This window comes from Myotis davidii, unplaced genomic scaffold (genome assembly GCF_000327345.1).
Source record: "Myotis davidii unplaced genomic scaffold, ASM32734v1 scaffold187, whole genome shotgun sequence".
NCBI classification, from domain to species: Eukaryota; Metazoa; Chordata; class Mammalia; order Chiroptera; family Vespertilionidae; genus Myotis; species Myotis davidii.
In genome coordinates this window covers 8,079,879-8,099,813 of record NW_006383018.1, presented here as the reverse complement: position 1 = coordinate 8,099,813, position 19,935 = coordinate 8,079,879, and the positions used below count along the sequence as shown (strand labels likewise).

The following is a 19,935-nucleotide window of genomic DNA, read 5'->3' as shown; positions in this document are numbered from 1 at the left end:
CTGTTTTTCCTCCTTGGAACTGGTGGGTTTTTTCAATATAAAGATATACATGGCTCTTCAAATCTAGCGAATTTTCATCCTTAAAAAATTTCTCTTCCCTGATGCTTATTATTCTTACTTTCTGGAACTCCTAAATCTATTTTCCATGTTTCTTAACTTCTCTTTCATATTTAAACTTCTTTATCATTTTCTTCTATATTTTAGATGATTTGCTCATCCTGACCTTCAATTCTCAGTTGAGTCTTTTGATTCACTAATTCTCTCTTCTGCTATGTCCTTTGGATCCAGTAAACAGTTTTTTATTTCACCAACTTTTGTTACTTAAAAGATTTTCAAATGGACCTTCATCATTCTGCCTGTTCTTATTTATTCCTATGCTCATTGAAAGTTACTATCTCATTTGAAATTATAAATTATTTCAACATTATTTTTGGGATTGTGTTCTTATCCTTATTTCTTCAGATGTACAGGATTCTATTTAATATATCTGCTGTGTGTTATGGCAATAGATTTCCTTACATTCCCTAAAATACTTGTCTGCAAGGTCACCTTACGTGGGAGTGTTGTCCTTGGTGAGCTCTTTCCTGCCATGTTACTTCATGGTTGCTCAGACTGGCCTCTGGAGGTGCATAGCTCCAGAGGAGGTTTTAAATTAGTATGACTGGGGCCTTGGTCCCACATGGGTAGAGCTCTAGTCCAGATGCCATGTACACATACAACAGATGGTTACCATTTCCATTTTTACATAGCTGACTCTCTGGCCCACAGGAAAACACCAACAATGTCACATGGGGTTATTTCGGGTACAGTTTTACTACCTACAAACATAGTCCTAGATCTCTATTTATGCAAACAGCTCCATTCCAATATCCCACCATTTATTTGAAAGATACATTTGGCGCTCTTAAAATGTGTAGGAATCTACACTCTCTTAAAATTGGCTTAAAAAGCCTCCCTAATCCCCAGCAAACATGACCCAGGCTTGCTTCTCTCCTCCCCTCCCCCCCCCTCTCCTTTCTCCTCCCTCCCTCCTTCCCTCCTCCCCTCCCTCCCTCCCTCTCTCCCTCCTTCCTTCCTTCTCATCCATCCATTTGACTAATTTGAGAGAGAGATGAAGGGGGAGAGAGAGAGAAACATTGATATGAGAGAAACATCGATCCGATCTGTTGCCTCCCATATGCGCCCAAACCAAGAATCAAACCTGAAACCTTTTTGGCGTATGCCATGATGCTCTAACCAGCTGAGCCACCAGGCCAGGGCTCAAGTCATCTTTTAAAAACATTATAGTATATAACTTTTAAAAATATTACTATTTTAATAATAGCTTATTTTTCATAATTTTCTCAAATGCCAATTCTTATTTTTACTTTTAGTCTTCACCCATATACTCCTATACTTTTTCTAGCCATAGTTATATGTATCATATAGAATTTAATACCTTCATGACATGTCACGAAAAAGCCACCAGTGTCTTATATTTTTTCCTTTTTTTCTTTCATCTTTACTGAGATATAATTTACATTCCCTTAACTTCATCCATTTGAAGGGTAAAATTCAGTAATTTTTAATCACATTTCAGAGTTCTATAACAATCATAATGCAGTTTAGAGTTATTTCATTAACTCCAAATTTGCTTTGAGTCTATTTGTAGCCAATAACCACTCCCCCAGCCCCACTCCTGGTCACATGCAACCACTAATGGGCTTCTTTTTTTCCTGTATAAATTTGCCTTTTCTGGCATTTCAATATAAATGGAGCCATATCTTGGTAGTCTTATTCATCTGGCTTCTTTCACTTAACAGGGATTAGAAAAACTAAAATCTGCAGGTCAAATCTAGCCTGCCACATGTTTTTGTGAATAAAATTTATTGGAGCATAACTACACCTGCTCCATACTGTCTGTGGCTGCTTTCACATTATAATAGCAGAGCTGAGTAATTGCAACAAAGATAATATGGCCCACAAACCCTGAAATATTTACTATCTGGCCTTTTACAGAAAAAAATTGCTGACCATTAACTTAGTAAAATCTTTTTGAATATCATTTACACTGTAGCATGCATTAGTATTCAGTACATTGTTTCCTTTTATTGAACTAGATGCCCGTTGCACGAAGATTCGCACAATAGGCCTTACTTCCCCTGGCTGCCGGCACCAGTTTTCCTCCAGCACCCAAGACCCAGGCTTTTGGTCCGGCCACATCGGAGAAGCCAAGCCTCTTCAGTCTTCAGTCTTCACTCCGGCCTAGAGCCTTCAGTCTTCGCTCCTGCCTGCGTGTGCAAATTAACTGCCATCTTTGTTGGGTTAATTTGCATAATCATTCAGATTGGCTGGTGGGCATAGAGTGACACCAATTTGCATGTTTCTATTTTATTAGTGTAGATAGTATGCTATTGCATGAATATACTACATTTTATTTATCCAGTTACTAACTGATTGATAATTTCCAGTTTTTAGTTGTTCTGAATAACTCTGCTATAAACAATAGTGTACGTCTTAAAGTACACAGGTGTTTTCATCTTTATTATACAGATTCCTAGGAATAGAGTTGCTGGGTTATGTGCTAAGTTGATGTTTTATCTTTTAAAGAAACTGGCTAACTATTCTCCGAAGTCGCTGTACCACTTTGTATTCCCAACAATGTTTGAGAGGTCCAGATTCTCTACATCCTTTTCAATACTCAACATTGTCTTTTAAATTAAAGTCATTGTAGTTGGTGTGTAGTTGTATTTAATGATTTAATTTTGCATTTGTCTAATGACTAATGATGCAAAATAGCTTTTGGCACCCATAAATATTTGGTGAAAATACTTCCATTCAAGTGTGTTACCCATTGGGTTGTCTTATTATTAATTTGTATGAATTCCTTATATATCTGTGGATAAGGCCTATATCAAATATATGATTTGCTAATATTTTTTCCAGTCTGGGGCTTGTCTGTGCATGCTCTTAGTCAGGTGTAAATGTTCATTTTAATAAAGTTCAATTCATATTTTTTTCTCTTATGGCCTTGCTCTTGGTGTAGCACCTAAGAATGCCCCACCTAATCCAAGGTCTTCTAGAAGTTTTATAATTTTTGAACTTATATTTAGAACTATGATCCATTTGAGTTCATTTCAGGGCTTAAGTTTTTCCTTTATATATGGATATAAAATGATTCCAGTACTACTGTTGGAAACACTGTCCTTTTCAAGTGAATTGTGTTGTTAACTTTGTTGAATGAAATCAACTGACTATAAATATGTTTACTCCTGGATTCACAATTTTGATCCATTTATCCATTATTCTTTGCCAACTGCATTCTTATAATGTACATTTATAAGAAGTATTGAAATTGTGTAATGTACGTCCTCCCAAAATTTTCCTTGCTTTCAAAATTATTTTGGCCATTCTAGGTCCTTTGCATTTCCATGTAAATCTTAGGGTTATTAACTTGTTAATTCCTGCCCAAAACAAAAAGTATGAAATTTTAATGGTGATCACCATGAATCGATTTTGGGAGAATTACCATCTTAATAATGATACTGAGTGTTACAAACCAGTAAGGCTCCTACTCTCAGATGTAATTTGAGTATAGAATGAGTAGCGCAAAGTCTGAGCCCTTTACAAGTTGGCCCCAAATTTTATTATCACTAGGCCTGATTGAATCTCCTCTCTATGCATTTATAGTCTCCTCTGACCAGTGATGCATGAGTGGTTTGAGCCCACTTCACTCTCTGCTGTGCATATTCAGTCAAGCTGGGATATGTGGTGAACTTATCAAGCCCCTGTGGCTGTCTTACCTCTTACAAGTTGATAAAATCTCGCTACTTGCCAGAAACAGGACTACAACCTCAGACTAGCGGGGCCATTGTTTCTCCCTGTTCATTTGCAACTAAGATCACTAATTTAATCTTCAATACTCTGTATCAAGTACTCTGTCAGCAGTAGGGGCAGCAAAGCTTCTGGTTTTCAAGGCCTGCTCCATCCTGGTTAAAATGTCACACCAACAAAGCAGGGGATGAGTAAGAAGGGGGAAAGGACTAGCACCAGATAAGAATACCACAAACTTGTGTTATTCTTGCCGTGAGTTCAGTACTTTTCATGAACAAAACTTCTCAATTTGTTTGTTGATTTCCAGAACACTGAATGATTTGCTTTAGCCAGTGTTATGGTGGCTTTCTGGGGAGAGCAATCAAATCTCCCATTCAGTAATTAATGCTAGCCACTTCTTTTCAATCATGCATATCCTAGGTTGTTGCAATCCAAAGTTCAATAATACCAAATCTTGGCTATTACTTTGAGATTGTATTGACTTCTGAGATAAAACTGAAAGTTCACTTTTTTGGTATTTGTATTTTATGCATAGATATGTAGCTACTTTAGATATATTAAACCAGTTTCCTTCCTTCCTTCCTTCCTCCTTCCTCCCTCCCTCCCTTCATTTCTTTCTTCCTTGCTACTGGGAAAAACTGATTTTGTGTACATGCATTTGTGTGTAGGGCAGACAGAAGTTGAGGATTTCTCTACATTAATATTACAGAGAAACTATAATACTAATATATAGAGATACCATAGTATATGCAAGATACTGATAGCCCATAGTATATTAAAATGATACTAAAAGGTATGAAAACTATGGCATATATAAAAATTATTTGAGAGAAATGTCAATATTTATCCTGGAAAAAAGTAACATATTGCTAGTCTTTCAAATATTTAAAGTTGACTTACACAATGATACCGAAAGCAGAGTCAAAACTAAGGGGTATAATTCTGAGTTCAATATACAACGTGAACTATTTAACAGCTTAAGCTGAAACAACTGAACTAGTTTGGTTCTCTAGCAAAGTGAGGAGCTTCTCTCACCAAGAATGATCAAAACACACTAGATGACCATTTTTTTAAAGGAGTGTTTACATAGAAGATAGAGTAGATCAGCGGTCACCAACCAGTGGTCAGGACCACTGGTGGTACATGAGGTCCAAAAGGTTGGTGACCGCTGGACTAGATGACCTTTCAATTCAGTTTCTATGAAAATAAAAGAATTTAGATAGATAAAAGATAACACTATCAGGAAAATAACCCAAAATATACATTAAGATTATCACAACTTGGGTTATTCATAATGAATAAGAGAATATAAACTATAAAAGAATGAATTCCACTGTACTACTGGGCCTCAAAGGACAACAATATGCTGGCTATCATGAAAAAGTTATTAGAAGCAGAAAACCCTTTCCTACCATTGTACAAAACTATGATCTACAGTTCTCATTGCTATAACTTAAAAACAAGAAAGCTGAAGTGGGAACAAAAGATAACCAAAAGGAAGAAGATATAGCAATTATAAATAAAATAAGCATTCTGGAAAAGGCAAAAGCTGAGAGTTTGCAGAGCAAACATTTATAAAGAACACGAAGAGCACAAATAAGGTAAACTTGGATTTGTTCACCAAAACGTGGAAGGCAACTCCTAAACTCTGAAAGAAAGTACCATTATATTCAGGAAATGGTAAGATAATTTGCTAGGATAAAAATAGGTTACAATCAGAAATACTTTACCTCTTTCAGCTGATCAGCACTCCCCCATGAAGCAGAACGCTGATGTGACCTCTCTTCTGCTCCCTCTTCCACCCAACAGCTAGGTGTCTTGAACAAAACAAAGTAAGAAATTTTGTCTTTACTCCTTATTCTCACAGCAACTCAAACATATTTCAAAATTTTCATGAAAAACCAATTAAGAAGCTCTACTACTAAAATCCCTTAAACGCTACGATTTTCAAGACCCTGTATAATGTTTAAAACATTCTATCATATTCTGAGTTAGACATGATCAATTAAAGATGCTTCTAAGTTACTCAAAACATTGTTTTTCAAATCAACATTAATGAAACATCCAAATGTAATAGAAAACATTAAGTACCAAATGGTAAGACCATTTAGTAGCTATAGCTAAAAAAAAACCTAACAATATTAAAGTATCATTCTTAATACATGAGAGGACTCTAGGTGTAATGTAAATTAGGGAAAGTAAAAACCACTATTTAAAGATAAATAGTTAAGATTATCACAGTAAATATATATGGTTCTAAAAACTATTTTTATTACACATTAAAAAAACATCACTTATGTTGAGGCTACACCCATGACTTTACATAATATATAACTTATGAAAAAGCCATCAGTGTTGTCTGGATGTACCACACTTTATTCATCCAATCACGTATTGAAGGACATCTTGGTTGCCTCCAAGATTTAACAATTAAGAATAAAGCTACTATAAACATCCATGTGCAGGTTTTCCAAATCCTTTGGGTGAATACCAAGGAGCATGAATGATGGACTGTGTGGTAAAAGCATGTTTAGTTTTGTAAGAAACAGCCAAACTATCTTCCAAAGTGGCTGCACATCATTTTGCATTTCCACTAGCAATGAATGAGAGTTGCTGTTGCTCTGCATCCTGGTCAGCATTTGGTGGTGTAGGTGTTTGAATTTCAAAACAGGTCAAACTAACTCAGGTATGAAGTGGTATCTCATTACTATTTTAGTTTGCATTTCCCTGACAATGTATGATGTAGAGCATCTTTTCAGATGCTTATTTGCCATCTTCCTTGATGACATATCTATTAAGGTTTTTGGCCCTTTTTTTTTAAAAAAAAAAGGTTATTTTCTTATGTTGAGTTTTAAGAATTCTTGGTATGTTTTAAATTAATTATTTATTGAATTTATAAAGGTGACATTGGTTAATAAAATTAAAGAGGTTTCTGGTCTACAATACATCATCCAAGTATTATATTGTGCATTTACCACCCAAGTCAAGTCTCCTTCCAACACGGTTGATCTCTTTACCCTCTTCTACCTCTCCCCACCCCGCTTACTATTGTCTGTGTTCATGAGAATCTTTTTTTTCTTTGCTCAGTCTCTTCACCCTTCTCACCCAGCCCCCAACACCTTCACCTCTAACAGCTTTTCTCTATCCCATGAGTCTGTCTCCACTTCGTTAGTTTATTTGGTTAATTAAATTCCACTTATGAGTGAAATCATATGGTACTTGTCTTTCTCTGACTGGCTTATTTCACTTAGTGTAATACTCTCCAGGTCCATCCATGCTGTTGCAATCTGGGAATACAAGCACAGAAACCTGAAACACTAATGCGTTCACTGCAGCATTACTTACAAAGCCAAGATTTGAAAGTAGCCCAAGTGCCCATCAGTAAATGAGTGGATACAAAAGCTGTGGTACATTTCCACAATGGAATACTACTTGGCCATAAAAATGAATTCTTTGTATATTTTGAATACCAGACCTGAATCTGGTATTCAAATATCAGATATGAATCCTGGGTATTTTTGTTATTTTATCTTTATTCATAAACTAGCACAGGCAGCTTTGCTTCCCTGGGTTATCAATTTCAAAACAGGTCAAACTAACTCATAGCAAGAAAATACTGTTTTTCAATATTGACTGTCAATATGTAAGAGCCTAAAGCCACTTCCAAAAAAACTTACAAAAACAAATGAATTAATAATTACTTCACAAAATTCTCTGAATCTTATTTAACTCTTTAAACAAATCTTATATAAAACTTTTAAATCTATTTTTTGTATAGTTTATCCTTACCCTTGAAATTTACTGCAGTTTGAAATCTATTGTGGAAATATAATTATTGACTTAATTATTTTACTGTACTTAAATATATGACCCTTAGTAGCAAAGTACTGATAAACCTGGCAAGAAATGAAGTGGAATTACTTGAGAATCAATGATATTTCAACTAGTAATTAATTATGATTATAGTCTAATTTTCATTTATAAAGAAGTTTTAAAATAAATAATGACAAACTGTTCATTATTTATAAATACATTGTTTGACTAATAAAAATTTTAAAAACTTTTAATTTAAGAGCTAATTTTGAAGTTTATCCTGATGATGCTTTAAAAAGGAGCACAAAAACATTATGATTCTAATATTACTATCTTTTGTTTTTCTAGTAAATGTATGTAAATATAGTCTCATAACCAAATATAAATATAAATAGCCTCTTCACTTGAAAACAGAGTGCAGAAAGAACAGTTCAGATGAAAACAGCATGAGGAATTCAGTGCTAGCAGCACTTAAAAATTTTTTAGCATGTTCCACTTCTATACCAAGTTATGTGCTCATTATTTTAGACTAGTTTCATCCAGTGGTCCCTGGCTGAGCATAATAGGCCTCATCTGGGAGCATGTAGAAATGCAAATTCTCAGGTTCAATCCCAGAATTATTAAATCGGGAATTCTTAGATCAAGTCCAGCATTATGCATTTTAACAAGCTCTCCAGATGATTCTGAGGCAAGCTAAGGTCTGAAAAGCACTGTTAGACTAAGGAAATAAAAATGAATAAGAAACAGATCCTGCACTCAAAGTGACATGCTGACCATATATATATCCACTCATTTTTCTTATAGGCTAATATCAGTAACAAGTATAACATTAATTTGTATCTAGTTACATCTTTAGAAATTAACATAAGTTAACATAAATATTGTTTGGAGACACGTAGAAAGTTATACTGAGAGGGAGAGATTTTTCTTTTTTTAAATTTTCTATTAACATGCAGTATATTTCACATTTTTAAATTAAGAACATAATGTTTATTAAAAGATTTCCTCATTCTGCCTGTCCATGAATTTTATTCATACATGAGTCCTTAAATAGTATGTTGACAACTTCTTTATTTTTCTTAATATATCTTTTTCCCCCCATTGACCTCCTTCATCAGGGCATATGCCTGGGTTGTGGGCTTGATCCCCAATGTTCCCCCACCTTCCAGAGGGAGAGATTTTTCTTTAGTGAGGAACATTAAACAGCAGTCCCTAGAAAGGACTAACATGTCTGAGTATTTATAAGTAAAAAGTATAAAAGCCATGTCTATTTACCCCTCAATGTGTTCCACACAATTGAATGAAGGTCTGTGAAGTAACTATATGTGATTTTCTAGATTATTAAGCACGGAACGTATACAGTAGCTGTATTTCTAATTCCAGATCTCAAGGGGGAGGGAGGGTGTTGGGAGTAAATTTCTGGACTACAATTTTTTGAAAACAGGAAATAACACAGAAATCAAATACTGCATTTGTGTTAGACATGATAAAATGAAATAATTTGCCTCACTCTATAAGAAATGTTAATTTGAGAAAAAGCAATCATAAATGTGACAACAACCTTAAACATATTTACAGTATTTCTTTTTTTTTAAATATATATTTTTTACAGAGAGGAAGGGAGAGGGATAGAGAGTCAGAAACATCAATGAGAGAGAAACATCGACCAGCCGCCTCCTGCACACCTCCCACTGGGGATGTGCCCGCAACCCAGGTACATGCCCTTGACCGGAATCGAACCTGGGACCCTTCAGTCCGCAGGCCGACGCTCTATCCACTGAGCCAAACCGGTTTGGCTTCACAGTATTTCTATTTTCAAGAATTAACCTGAGATGTACACCAAAAGAAGCACTTGAAATAAATTAAATATCAATAGGGAAATAAAATTGTGGCACATTCTTATAACAGTACAAAAAAACAGCACGTGGAGTACAATCCCACTTTTTTAAAAAACATATATATTTTTATTGCTTTCATTGTGTGTGGGTGTGTGGAGGGGGCAGGGGTGTTTGTTTTTATTATTTTTAAGTATGTTTTTATTGATTTTAGGAGAGGGAGAGGGAGAGGGAGAGGGAGAGGGGAGAGAGAGAAACATAACTGATGAGAGAGAATCATTGATTGGTTTCCTCCTGCATGCCCCCTCCTGGGGATCAAGCCCGCAACCTGGGCATGTGCCCTTGACCAGAATCAAACCGGGTATCCTTTAGTTGCAGGTCAAGGCTGTATCCACTGAGCCAAATGGGCCAGGGCTACAATCCCACTTTAGTAAGCAAATACATACAAAAAGAAAAAGACTTTAGAAAGAGATATTTTGAAATATAAATAGTAGTGGGAATTCTAAATAATTTTAAAGTAAATCCATAATTTTTTTTTCAGTTGAATGAGCAAAAATAATCAGGAAAAAGGGGACTTAATATGTTTAGGAATATTTAATGGATGGGAAAATACTATGGCTTATTAAGTTAAGAAGGTTATACAAAACTATCTACAGTATCCTCTGAATTGTTTTTAAGATGTTTTTTAATTTCTTTAAAAGTAAATAATTAAAATATAAAAGTATATACATCAAAATGTTAAAAATGGCTGTCTGGACATTAGGAATATAAGCAACTAAATTTTTTATATCATGAAAAGGTTGTATTTAGGGAAAAACAATCAAGACAAGGAGTATTCTATAACAATAAACAAAGCCAATCATAGAGAGATATAATGCATATACATTTTTAAACATCTATAATATTATCAAGACATATAAGGCAATGACCACTGAAAACAGACAACAGAAATTTTAACTCAACAACAGCCAGCTCAAGACAGAACAAACATTTGAAAAGGGCGCTATATCCCTAGCTGGTTTGGCTCAGTGGATCGAGCATCAGCCTGCGGACTGAAGGGTCCCAGGTTTGATTCTGGTCAAGGGCACATCCCTGGGTTGTGGGCTCCATCCCCAGTGGGGGTTTTGCCAGAGGCTCCTGATCAATGATACTCTCCTATCATTGATGTTTCTATCTCTCTCTCTTCCCCTCTCCCTTCCTCTCTGAAATAAAAATATATTTTTAAAACTAAAAAGAGAAAATAAAAAGGGTGCTATTTAGAAACTAAATAATATAGTTAATAAGACTGAATTAATATGCAATGAATTCTATATCTAAAAGAAAAGACTATACCACATTTTCAAATACTGAGCATTAAGAAAATAATGAATCATATATTAGGCTACACAAAAAATTTCAATGAAGTTTCCAAAGATCTATAATTCTATGCTCTAATTATAATACCATAAAAGTAGAAATTAAATTACTAGGAAAGAAACTTTAACCACTTAAAATTTAAAAACAAAAACAAAAAGCTCTCATATATATGTTAAACAAGATTAAAAATGAAAATTGCATAATATTAAAAATATATAGATAACAGAAACATACACTGGCCAAAGCTGAGCTCAGTGGACAAGTCTTGGCATAAAGCACATGTACTACTAAACAAGAAATATCACAAGTACCAAAATTGAGCATTCATCTCCAGAATCTAGAGAAAGAACAATATAGATTCCAGGAAGGCAGAAGAAAGGCAATGATAGAACAAAGTCAGAGGACAATGAACTAGAAAACAAAAACAACAGGAAAAATCAGTCAACACCTTAAAAAATGAAAAACTATATAACCTAATAAATTAAACCACTCAAAACACAAATGTGCAATATTAAAAATGAGAAAAAACTACAGATATGCCAGAAATTTAAAAAATTATACGAGAGTACTTTATGAAACTCTATACAAATATATTTGAAAAGCTGGATGATATAGATTATATTCTAGCAAAATAAATTTAAAAATTGAACTAAATAAATAGAAACTAAGAGACCAAGAGCCATGGAAAAAATTGAGATTTACTAGAGAGCTACACTACCCAAATTTACAAGTCTAGTCAACTTCATAAGTAAAATTCTTTCAGACCCAAGTAACAGATAATTGAGATAATATTTACACCATGCCAGTGCACAGAGGAAGGAAATCTTGCAAAATCATTTCATGAAGCAAGTATATCACCAATCTAAGGATTACATTAGAAAAAAGAAAAAACTGCAGACCTTATTTCTGAATATTGAAACAAATATAATAAATGTTAACACTTTATTTTACTGATTTTAAATATCATACTAAAAAAGAACTCCATAAACCAAAAGCATTTATTCCATAAATATAATCATAACCAATTGTTAAATAATCAAAGAAATTCAACATGTTATAGGTTATGAATCAAAACAAGGTCTTCATTTCATTGTGAAATGACATTTGGCCTATAAAAAAACCACTCCTCATTTTGAAAATCAAGCAAAATGGTTACTAAAATAAGCATGTGTGTTTGTCAGAGTAAGTGCACTAGCTTTTTTTTGAGGTATGACTGAAATACATTATATCAATTATAGGTGCACAATATAATGATTTGATACATTATGAACCGATCACCACAATAACTCTAGTTAACATCCGTTACCATACATAGCAACAAAATTTTTTCTTGAGATGAAAACTTAATAACTATCCTTAGTAACTTTCAAATATGCAGTATAGTATTATTATTTATCGTTGCCATACATTATACATCCCTGAGACTTACATATGTTATCACTGAAAGTTTGCATTTCTTGACATCTTTCATCCATTTCACCCACCCCTTACCCCCTATCTCTGGCAACCACCAATATGTTCTCTGTGTGTATGAGCTTGGCGGTTTTTTTGTTTTGTTTTGTTTTTAGATTAAATGTATAAGTGGGATTACATGGTATTTGTCTTTCTTTGTCTGAATTATTTCAGTTAGCATCATGCCTTCAAGGTCCACCCATGTTATCACAAATAACAGGATTTTATTCTTTTTATGAATGAACAATATTCCATTGTGTGAATGACTCAGTGGACCATGACTTTTCCCCCCACCATTTTATTTGTAAAAAGTCAAACACACTCAACAGCTGAAAAAACTGCTCAGTGAGTACTCATAAAGCCAACATCTTATATTCTATAGACAAATCCTTGCTATATTTCCTTTATTACTTATCTATCCATCAACTGAACTTATTTTTTATTCATTTCTAAGTTAACTGCAGACAGCAATAAACTTCATCCCTAAACATCTTATGAGAGTTCAATATTTATGTTCTGTATTTTTAGTTAATATATAAAATGAACACGTATACACTTAGATCTAAATTCTAATAAATGCATTCACCCATGTAACCAACGACTATCAAGATATACATTTCCATCATCCCAGAAAGTTCCCTTACGTTGGGCCTTGGTTTTGAACACAGGACCTGTCTCCAAAGTCCACAGTCTTTTTTTTTAAATTTTATTTTATTGTTTAAAGTATTACAGATAGTAGTACATATGTCTCCTTTTTTTCCCAACTGACCTTCCCCCAGTCCACAGTCTTTTAAAGACACTATGCTACTTCTTTTTTAAAGGCCCTAAGTATAAATATATTAAACATAAAGATTTTTATTTCTAACCCTCAATAATTAAGGTAGTTGAAATACTGAAATATTACAGGAAGAAAATATCAGCGAGCCCAGATGTTTAATAATATCTGAGGCAAGTTGACTGTACCACCTGCCCTCCACTAATTCCTGCTAAATAAACAAAAACTTCTACTTCCCGTCCCAAGAATTCAAGAGTGAATCCAGGAGGGATGAATATAACAATAAAAACCATCTCATGTTTATCCCTTATCTCTTCAATTAAATTAATATACACTTGAGGCCAAAACTATTTTGTATGCTTGTTAGGCAAGCATGAGGCTAAATGCTGTGTACTTCAGTGGTTACTTCAAGAGGCAGTGGGGAACTGAAGAAAAAAAAGATTTGTAAATCAACCAAATCTGGGTTCAAATCTCTTCCTATTTATTAGCTATATAAACATGTACAAATTACTTAACTTCGCTAAGCTTCAGTATCTCACCTGTAAAATGAGGCCTATATTTTGCCTTCCTTTCAATTTCTCAAATGACCTACATGCAGAACAAGGCAAGTAAAGCCCCTAACCTGGACCGCAAGCTTTAGGGGGAACAGCACTGGCTCTCTCCAAGCTATGCCCCTACCCACAGGGTGAAGAGACCTTGGGACCAAGGAGATCTGCTCACCATTAACCCATACCTCTGCCACAGACTATGCTCTGGGTAACCCAGACCTAGGAATTCCTTGCCCAAACAGCAGCAAGCCTGGCTTCCAAGGTCTGCAAGGATCTATTCCCTGGCCTCACTTCCTGAGCGAGTGTAGAGAAAAATGAGTGTGAAGACACATATGTAAAACCAACTCTCAGGGTACAGAATGGTGTGCAGGATAAACAGGGATTTGGGTTTTAAGCTCAGAAGGTGCAGTGGGCTTGGCCCATGTAGATACATTCTGGCATGTAACTCTGAGGAACCTAGGAAATCTTAGCCCAAACCTAAATGTCAAGATCCATAGGAAATTTTATTTGTCAACTTAGAAGGATAAATATGTTTTATGTAATAGTTTGTTAGTTTAAGTTAAACATCTTTGGTATATGGGTCTTCATTTATATTTGCTCCATACCCTGCAAATGGTACAACTGTCTATATCTGCCACTAACAACCTCACATGTGTATTGCCACATTCACTTTTAAACATCATATTTAGCCATATAACATTATCATGAGTTTGGTTACATTAACCTCATCACACAAAGAAACAGAGAGGTTTAAACCTACCCAGCACCCTTTCATGCTATCTCCACATCATTCTCTTCTTAACTCCCAAATATCTGAGCTTCCTCCTCTACCTTCTTACCAATATTATACACTCCAAAACAATATGCCCTTAATCCCTAAATCCAGTCCTTATTCTCCAGGACCTCTCTTTAGCACCTGATACTGTTAAAAATTTTCCTTTTTTAGAACAGCATTCCCTTTGGCTTCTAAGACTAGACTATTTCTGTTTCTTAGCTTTTGCTCTTTCTCTGGTTCCTCTTCTTTTTCAGAGAAGAAATATGAATAAATTATTTTATTCATTTGTGAAAATGTTTCTGGATAGTGTCAGCATAAAGCATATTCAATAAATGGTAGGGTTTTTTTAAATCTAAAAAGAATACCCACTATTTTTAAATATATATATATATATATATTTGATTTATTTCAGAGAGGAAGGGAGAGGAAAGAGATACAAACATCAACGATGAGAGAGAATCACCGATTGGCTACCTTCTGCACACCCCTCACTGCAGATCAAGCCTGAGCCAGCAACCTGGGCATGTTGAACTCGGGACCCCTCAGTCCAAAGGCTGACTCTCTATCCACTGAGCCAAACCAGCTAGGGCAACACCCACTATTTCTAAGTACAGTGCCAGTTATTCTACTAGGTGATACGCACACGCATGCACATTATTCCATTTATCCTATTAGCAGATAAAATTGGAGCTCAGATTGGTTGACAAATTAACGTGTCTTAAAAACCTGGTTCCAACACTTTCTAGCTTTATGATAGTAAGTCACTTAACTTCTGAGTTTCTGCTTCTCCATCTGTGTAGTCTTACAATGTTATTGTGAGAATTTAATGAAACACAGGACATAAAACACATAACACATGGTACTTAGTCGGTAAATGTTAACTCCCTTCTCTTATTGCTTCCAGGTGAATACATTAGTGTTCTCCCCTTCCCTTGTGTGCATTTCCAAAAACAAAGTCCTCGGTCCTTTGACCCAATTTCTTTACACTCTACATCTACACATCATGACACTTGTGAACCCAACTCCTCCAGAAAGATGGTTTTGAATTATCTGTGTCTACCTCTGTGTCCAGGCTCACATCTCTAAATTTTGCTAGTTATTTCCACTTGAGAATCCCCCTGCCTACCATATCAAACTGATCCTTTTGCTCACAAAACTAATAATGAAAAGCAAAAGACTGGGGGTGGCATGAAATATTACAAAGGCAGAATTGATAGGATGGATGATAAAGAAGCTAATTTCATGGTTTCAAGCTTGTCTGGGAAAATTAGAAAAATTGAGAAGATCCTCATAGATCATGTCCAAAATCCCCCACCCCTTTTTTCTCTTCTCTCATTCTTCAGACATGAAACTCTAATCCTTCTATTTTCCTAAGCTACAAAGCCAAAAATGTTCTCATTCCTTTGAATTCTCACATTTAAATGCGTCATTCTTTAATCAGAAAAAAACACCCAAAATACCTTTAACATAAATTTCCTTAGCCATGTGTTAAGCTCTATAAGTTTTTCCAAATATTGAAATAATTTCAAAAATTACATTTTATAATATAGTTACTAATCATTATATTAATTTCTCTTGGAAGTCAATTCTTAAAACTGTAACTCTAAAAATTGTCATATATTTAATATATTTAAAATATTACAAAATTTTAAAATTTTAAAACCCAGATGACAAGAAACAATTAGTCTAAAGTTTATTAAAAGAAATGGCTTTCTTCTTTGGTTGAATGTACTATTATTTCAAATTTGGAAATATTTCATTAAATTACATTTTCTTTACTGTGATCAAAACAGAATAACTGCAGAGTAGTAAAACTGGTTTTGATTTGCTTATTTTACCTGAGTAGCTTTATCTTTCATACATGAAGGGTAATGAACATGAGGATCCCGTGGCCACTGTCCTGTGAGATAAGGTCCTGTTATTGTATCCAAAGAAGAGGTTCGCCTTATTGTACTAGAGGTTCGAACTTGCTGAGATTTTGGCCTGTCCACTATAAAAAGTGAAAAAGAAATTAGATTAGTTACTAATAAAGTAAAATTATTTAAATATCATAGTCTGTGGAATGTCATCCTATCAATTTTCTCTACAATATATGTTTATCCTAATAGCCCAATTATATGATCTGATGAAATTTATAGACCCTCTCCAAAGAAAAATGCATTCACATACTATATCTTACATACACTTAAGGGCTGTCACAGACCTTATGAAGCCATGCATTTTAAAGGACCTGTTCTACAATCTACACGTCATCTCTCTGCCCTTTGTTTCCATACTGGCTCATCTGGACTGCCACTTTCCTAACTGCTGTCTCTGCATCCATTTCAACTGTTACAGTGCCACCTCCTTCCAATGCTAAAAAACATTTCCATGGTTATTCATTCTTTAACTTAAAGCATGTATTTTTCACAATATGGCTCCCATGTACCTCAATGTTTAGTGTCTTGCTACTCCTCCATATACCCATGCTAACTACTAAGTGCCACACAAACTAACTGCAGCTTCCCAAATGTAAAACACTTCCTCTCTGCCTCTATACCAATGGTTCTCAACCTTCTGGCCCTTTAAATACAATTCCTCATGTTGTGACCCCAACCATAAAATTATTTTCGTTGCTACTTCATAACTGTAATTTTGCTGTTATGAATCATAATGTCAATATCTGATATGCAGGATGGTCTTAGGCGACCCCTGTGAAAGGGTCATTCGGCTGCCGAAGGGGTCTCGACCCACAGGTTGAGAACCACTGCTCTGTAGAGTCTATTATTTCCTCACCCTGTTCACTTGACCAACTCTTACTGAAGATACTAGTATTTGCACCCTCCTCTGCTTGCATGGAACCTGAAGTGTAACTCTCTCCTCCACCAGAGCATAAGTTTAATCCTTACAAATTGAAAAGGAGTTGATGCTCAATACTTAATGAATTTATTACAGCTCCATAAAAATAGCATGTATAATGAAACTATAATTCAACTTCCTCATTTATGGATAAATAAGTTGAAGCCCAGAGGGATAAAACTGAATTATCCAATGAAACAGAACTGCTACCAGGTGACAGAGGTAAAAAGGAATCAAGCTCTCCAGACATTATACTAGTATATAGTTCAATCCAAACACTATAACAATCTACTTCTTCTCCTCTCCATATGGGTACCATAGATAGCTCTCTTGGAAATTAAAATGATTATACTCAACAAAGCTATAGAAGATTTTTCATATATGCATCCCAAATAATTTACTCTAATGTGCATTCTATAATAAAATCCAGTGGATCGCAAACTCCAAGGCTCACAGTCTTATTCTGAGTTATATCTCACATCAAACAAAATGTCTTGCACATCACAGAGGATCAAGAAGCATTGTTACCTAATGCTGTCCTTTATCTTCCTAAAACCATAATTCTAAAGAAAATGCAGTATACTCTGATGTTATCATACTTTTATATATCCTACAATTGCAGTTTTGACTTCTTCTTTGACCGAAGAATGGCAGAAAAGACCTGAAAATTACCAAATTTCCTCCCTATCTTTATTACTTAGCTCAAATTTTATCTCACCATAGGCGGAGAATCTGGGATGACATATTTCTACTCTTTGGAATTACCTGCAAATTTTCTTTGTGACCAAAAACATGATAAACTTTCATAAACATTTCATGAGTCATGGAGAAGATATACTTTCTGTTTTCAGAACATATAGTTCTTTGTCTTGTACATGAACTAAAATAAAAATACAGAATACAGGAATAATATAATTATCAGCTTGATCTGTCACAGATCTAGAAAAGTACTCTAAGTTTCTAAACTACTATTGAGATCTAACAATTTCCTTTATTCTTTGCAATTTTTTATCATTTATATTTTAATTCTGTATAATTTGCTTCATATTAACTTATGACATCATTATTAATGGCTTATACTTCACCATTTTAATGTTACATTTAGTTTTTACTTTTAAACTCTGTCAAATTAAACATTATGACCCCCTTGGGCTGTCTTTTTTATTATAACTTGCCTGGTATACCTAGTCTCTCATTTTCAATTCTATATCAACAAGATAATTTGTTCCTATTACCCAAACTATCATGGCAATGAGTTAGTTTTTAACTGCCTCAACATCTAAGCCTTGATGCTTCCAAATTTTTATTTATTAAATTTGTAGCATTATCACCTACCAATTCAGGTGTTATATTTTAGTGCAATAAGGAAAATCAACTGATTTTGCATTATTTATATACTCAGTACAAATTTTTTATTTCATAATCAAAATATGTATTTAGTTTTGAATTGAGTGATCACAGTATTTCTCTACTATCTATATCTATATCTATACATATATATACGTATATACACACATATATATATATACATATATACACACATATATATATAAAAAAGTCTAAGTGACCATTACAATTGGATGACTGGACAACTGGCTGGTAGCTATGATGCGCACTGACCACCAGGGCGCAGACCCTCAACACAGGAGCTGCCCCCTGGTGGTTAGTGCGCTCCTACAGCCAAACTCCCACGATCCCTCCCCTTGGCCAGCCAGCCCCTATTGATGGCGAACCTTTTGAGCTCGGCGTGCCAGCATTTTGAAAAACCCTAATTTAACTCTGGTGCCATGTCACATATAGAAATTTTTTGATATTTGCAACCATAGTAAAACAAAGACTTACATTTTTTATATTTATCTTATATATTTAAATGCCATTTAACAAAGAAAAATCAACCCAAAAAACGAGTTCGCGGGTCACCTCTGACACGCGTGTCATCCGGATTGCTGGCCAGGCCGAGGGACCCCACCCATGCACGAATTCGTGCACTGGGCTTCTAGTTATTACATAATCACCTCAATTCAAGCAGATCAAATAAGAGAACACCTTATCAACTAGAAACATATATTAGTATAGTCAAACAATCTTTGAATTAACTTATAAGAGCTTGAATAAATAAACTTGCTAAAATAAATATTTAATTATATATGTAAAGTATGAAATAAAATCAATAAAATAAATAAGTTATTGTCATTACTTAAGCTAACCAGGCAACAGGAAAATAATACCTTCATAAGTGGCGAAACTCAAACATTAATACTATATAAAACTCGCTGAATGTCTACTATATGCAAAGCACTGTTTCATGTACCAAGGGGAATTACAAAATAAATTTTAGACTCCTCTCAAGGAGTTTACATTATAGTTGGGGGATATACAGCAGTATGTATGGCACATGCACATCAATGAAGGATGGAAGGCAAACAAGGCAAAATTAGGCAACAGATAGTAAGAATAGTCGTCTTGTTATGCCACTTAGTCCTGTTGTTAACATCTCTTAAATGAGGGCAAAATACAGAATAACTAAATTCAGCACTAGGAAATGACAGTTTCAAAAGTTGCATTTATTTCCAGTATGATCATCATTGTTAGGAGCAGAAAATGACTGTTCATAGCTGCAGTATATAAAAAGGCTTCCTTGTTGCACTCATCTACAGGTTGTACTTTCCCTCCCTATTCCATTCCCTGAATAGAAAGCCACATGGCAGCAGCAGTTGGTAGGCCTGGGGC

The 19,935-nt window shown here is 34.6% G+C and overlaps 1 protein-coding gene across 1 annotated transcript in view; it reads right to left on the bottom strand.

Annotated features, from left to right (window-relative positions):
• GLCCI1 (glucocorticoid induced 1) overlaps positions 1–16,834 on the bottom strand; it is a 65,764-nt gene extending 48,930 nt beyond the window's left edge. The window contains exons 1-3 of the mRNA XM_015558261.1: positions 16,831–16,834; positions 16,206–16,357; positions 5,544–5,630 (exon numbers count right to left, since the gene is read on the bottom strand). Of these exons, the coding sequence (XP_015413747.1) occupies positions 5,544–5,630; positions 16,206–16,357; positions 16,831–16,834 (243 nt within the window). The remainder of the gene's footprint in view (positions 1–5,543; positions 5,631–16,205; positions 16,358–16,830) is intronic.
• Positions 16,835–19,935: the final 3,101 nt, after the last annotated feature.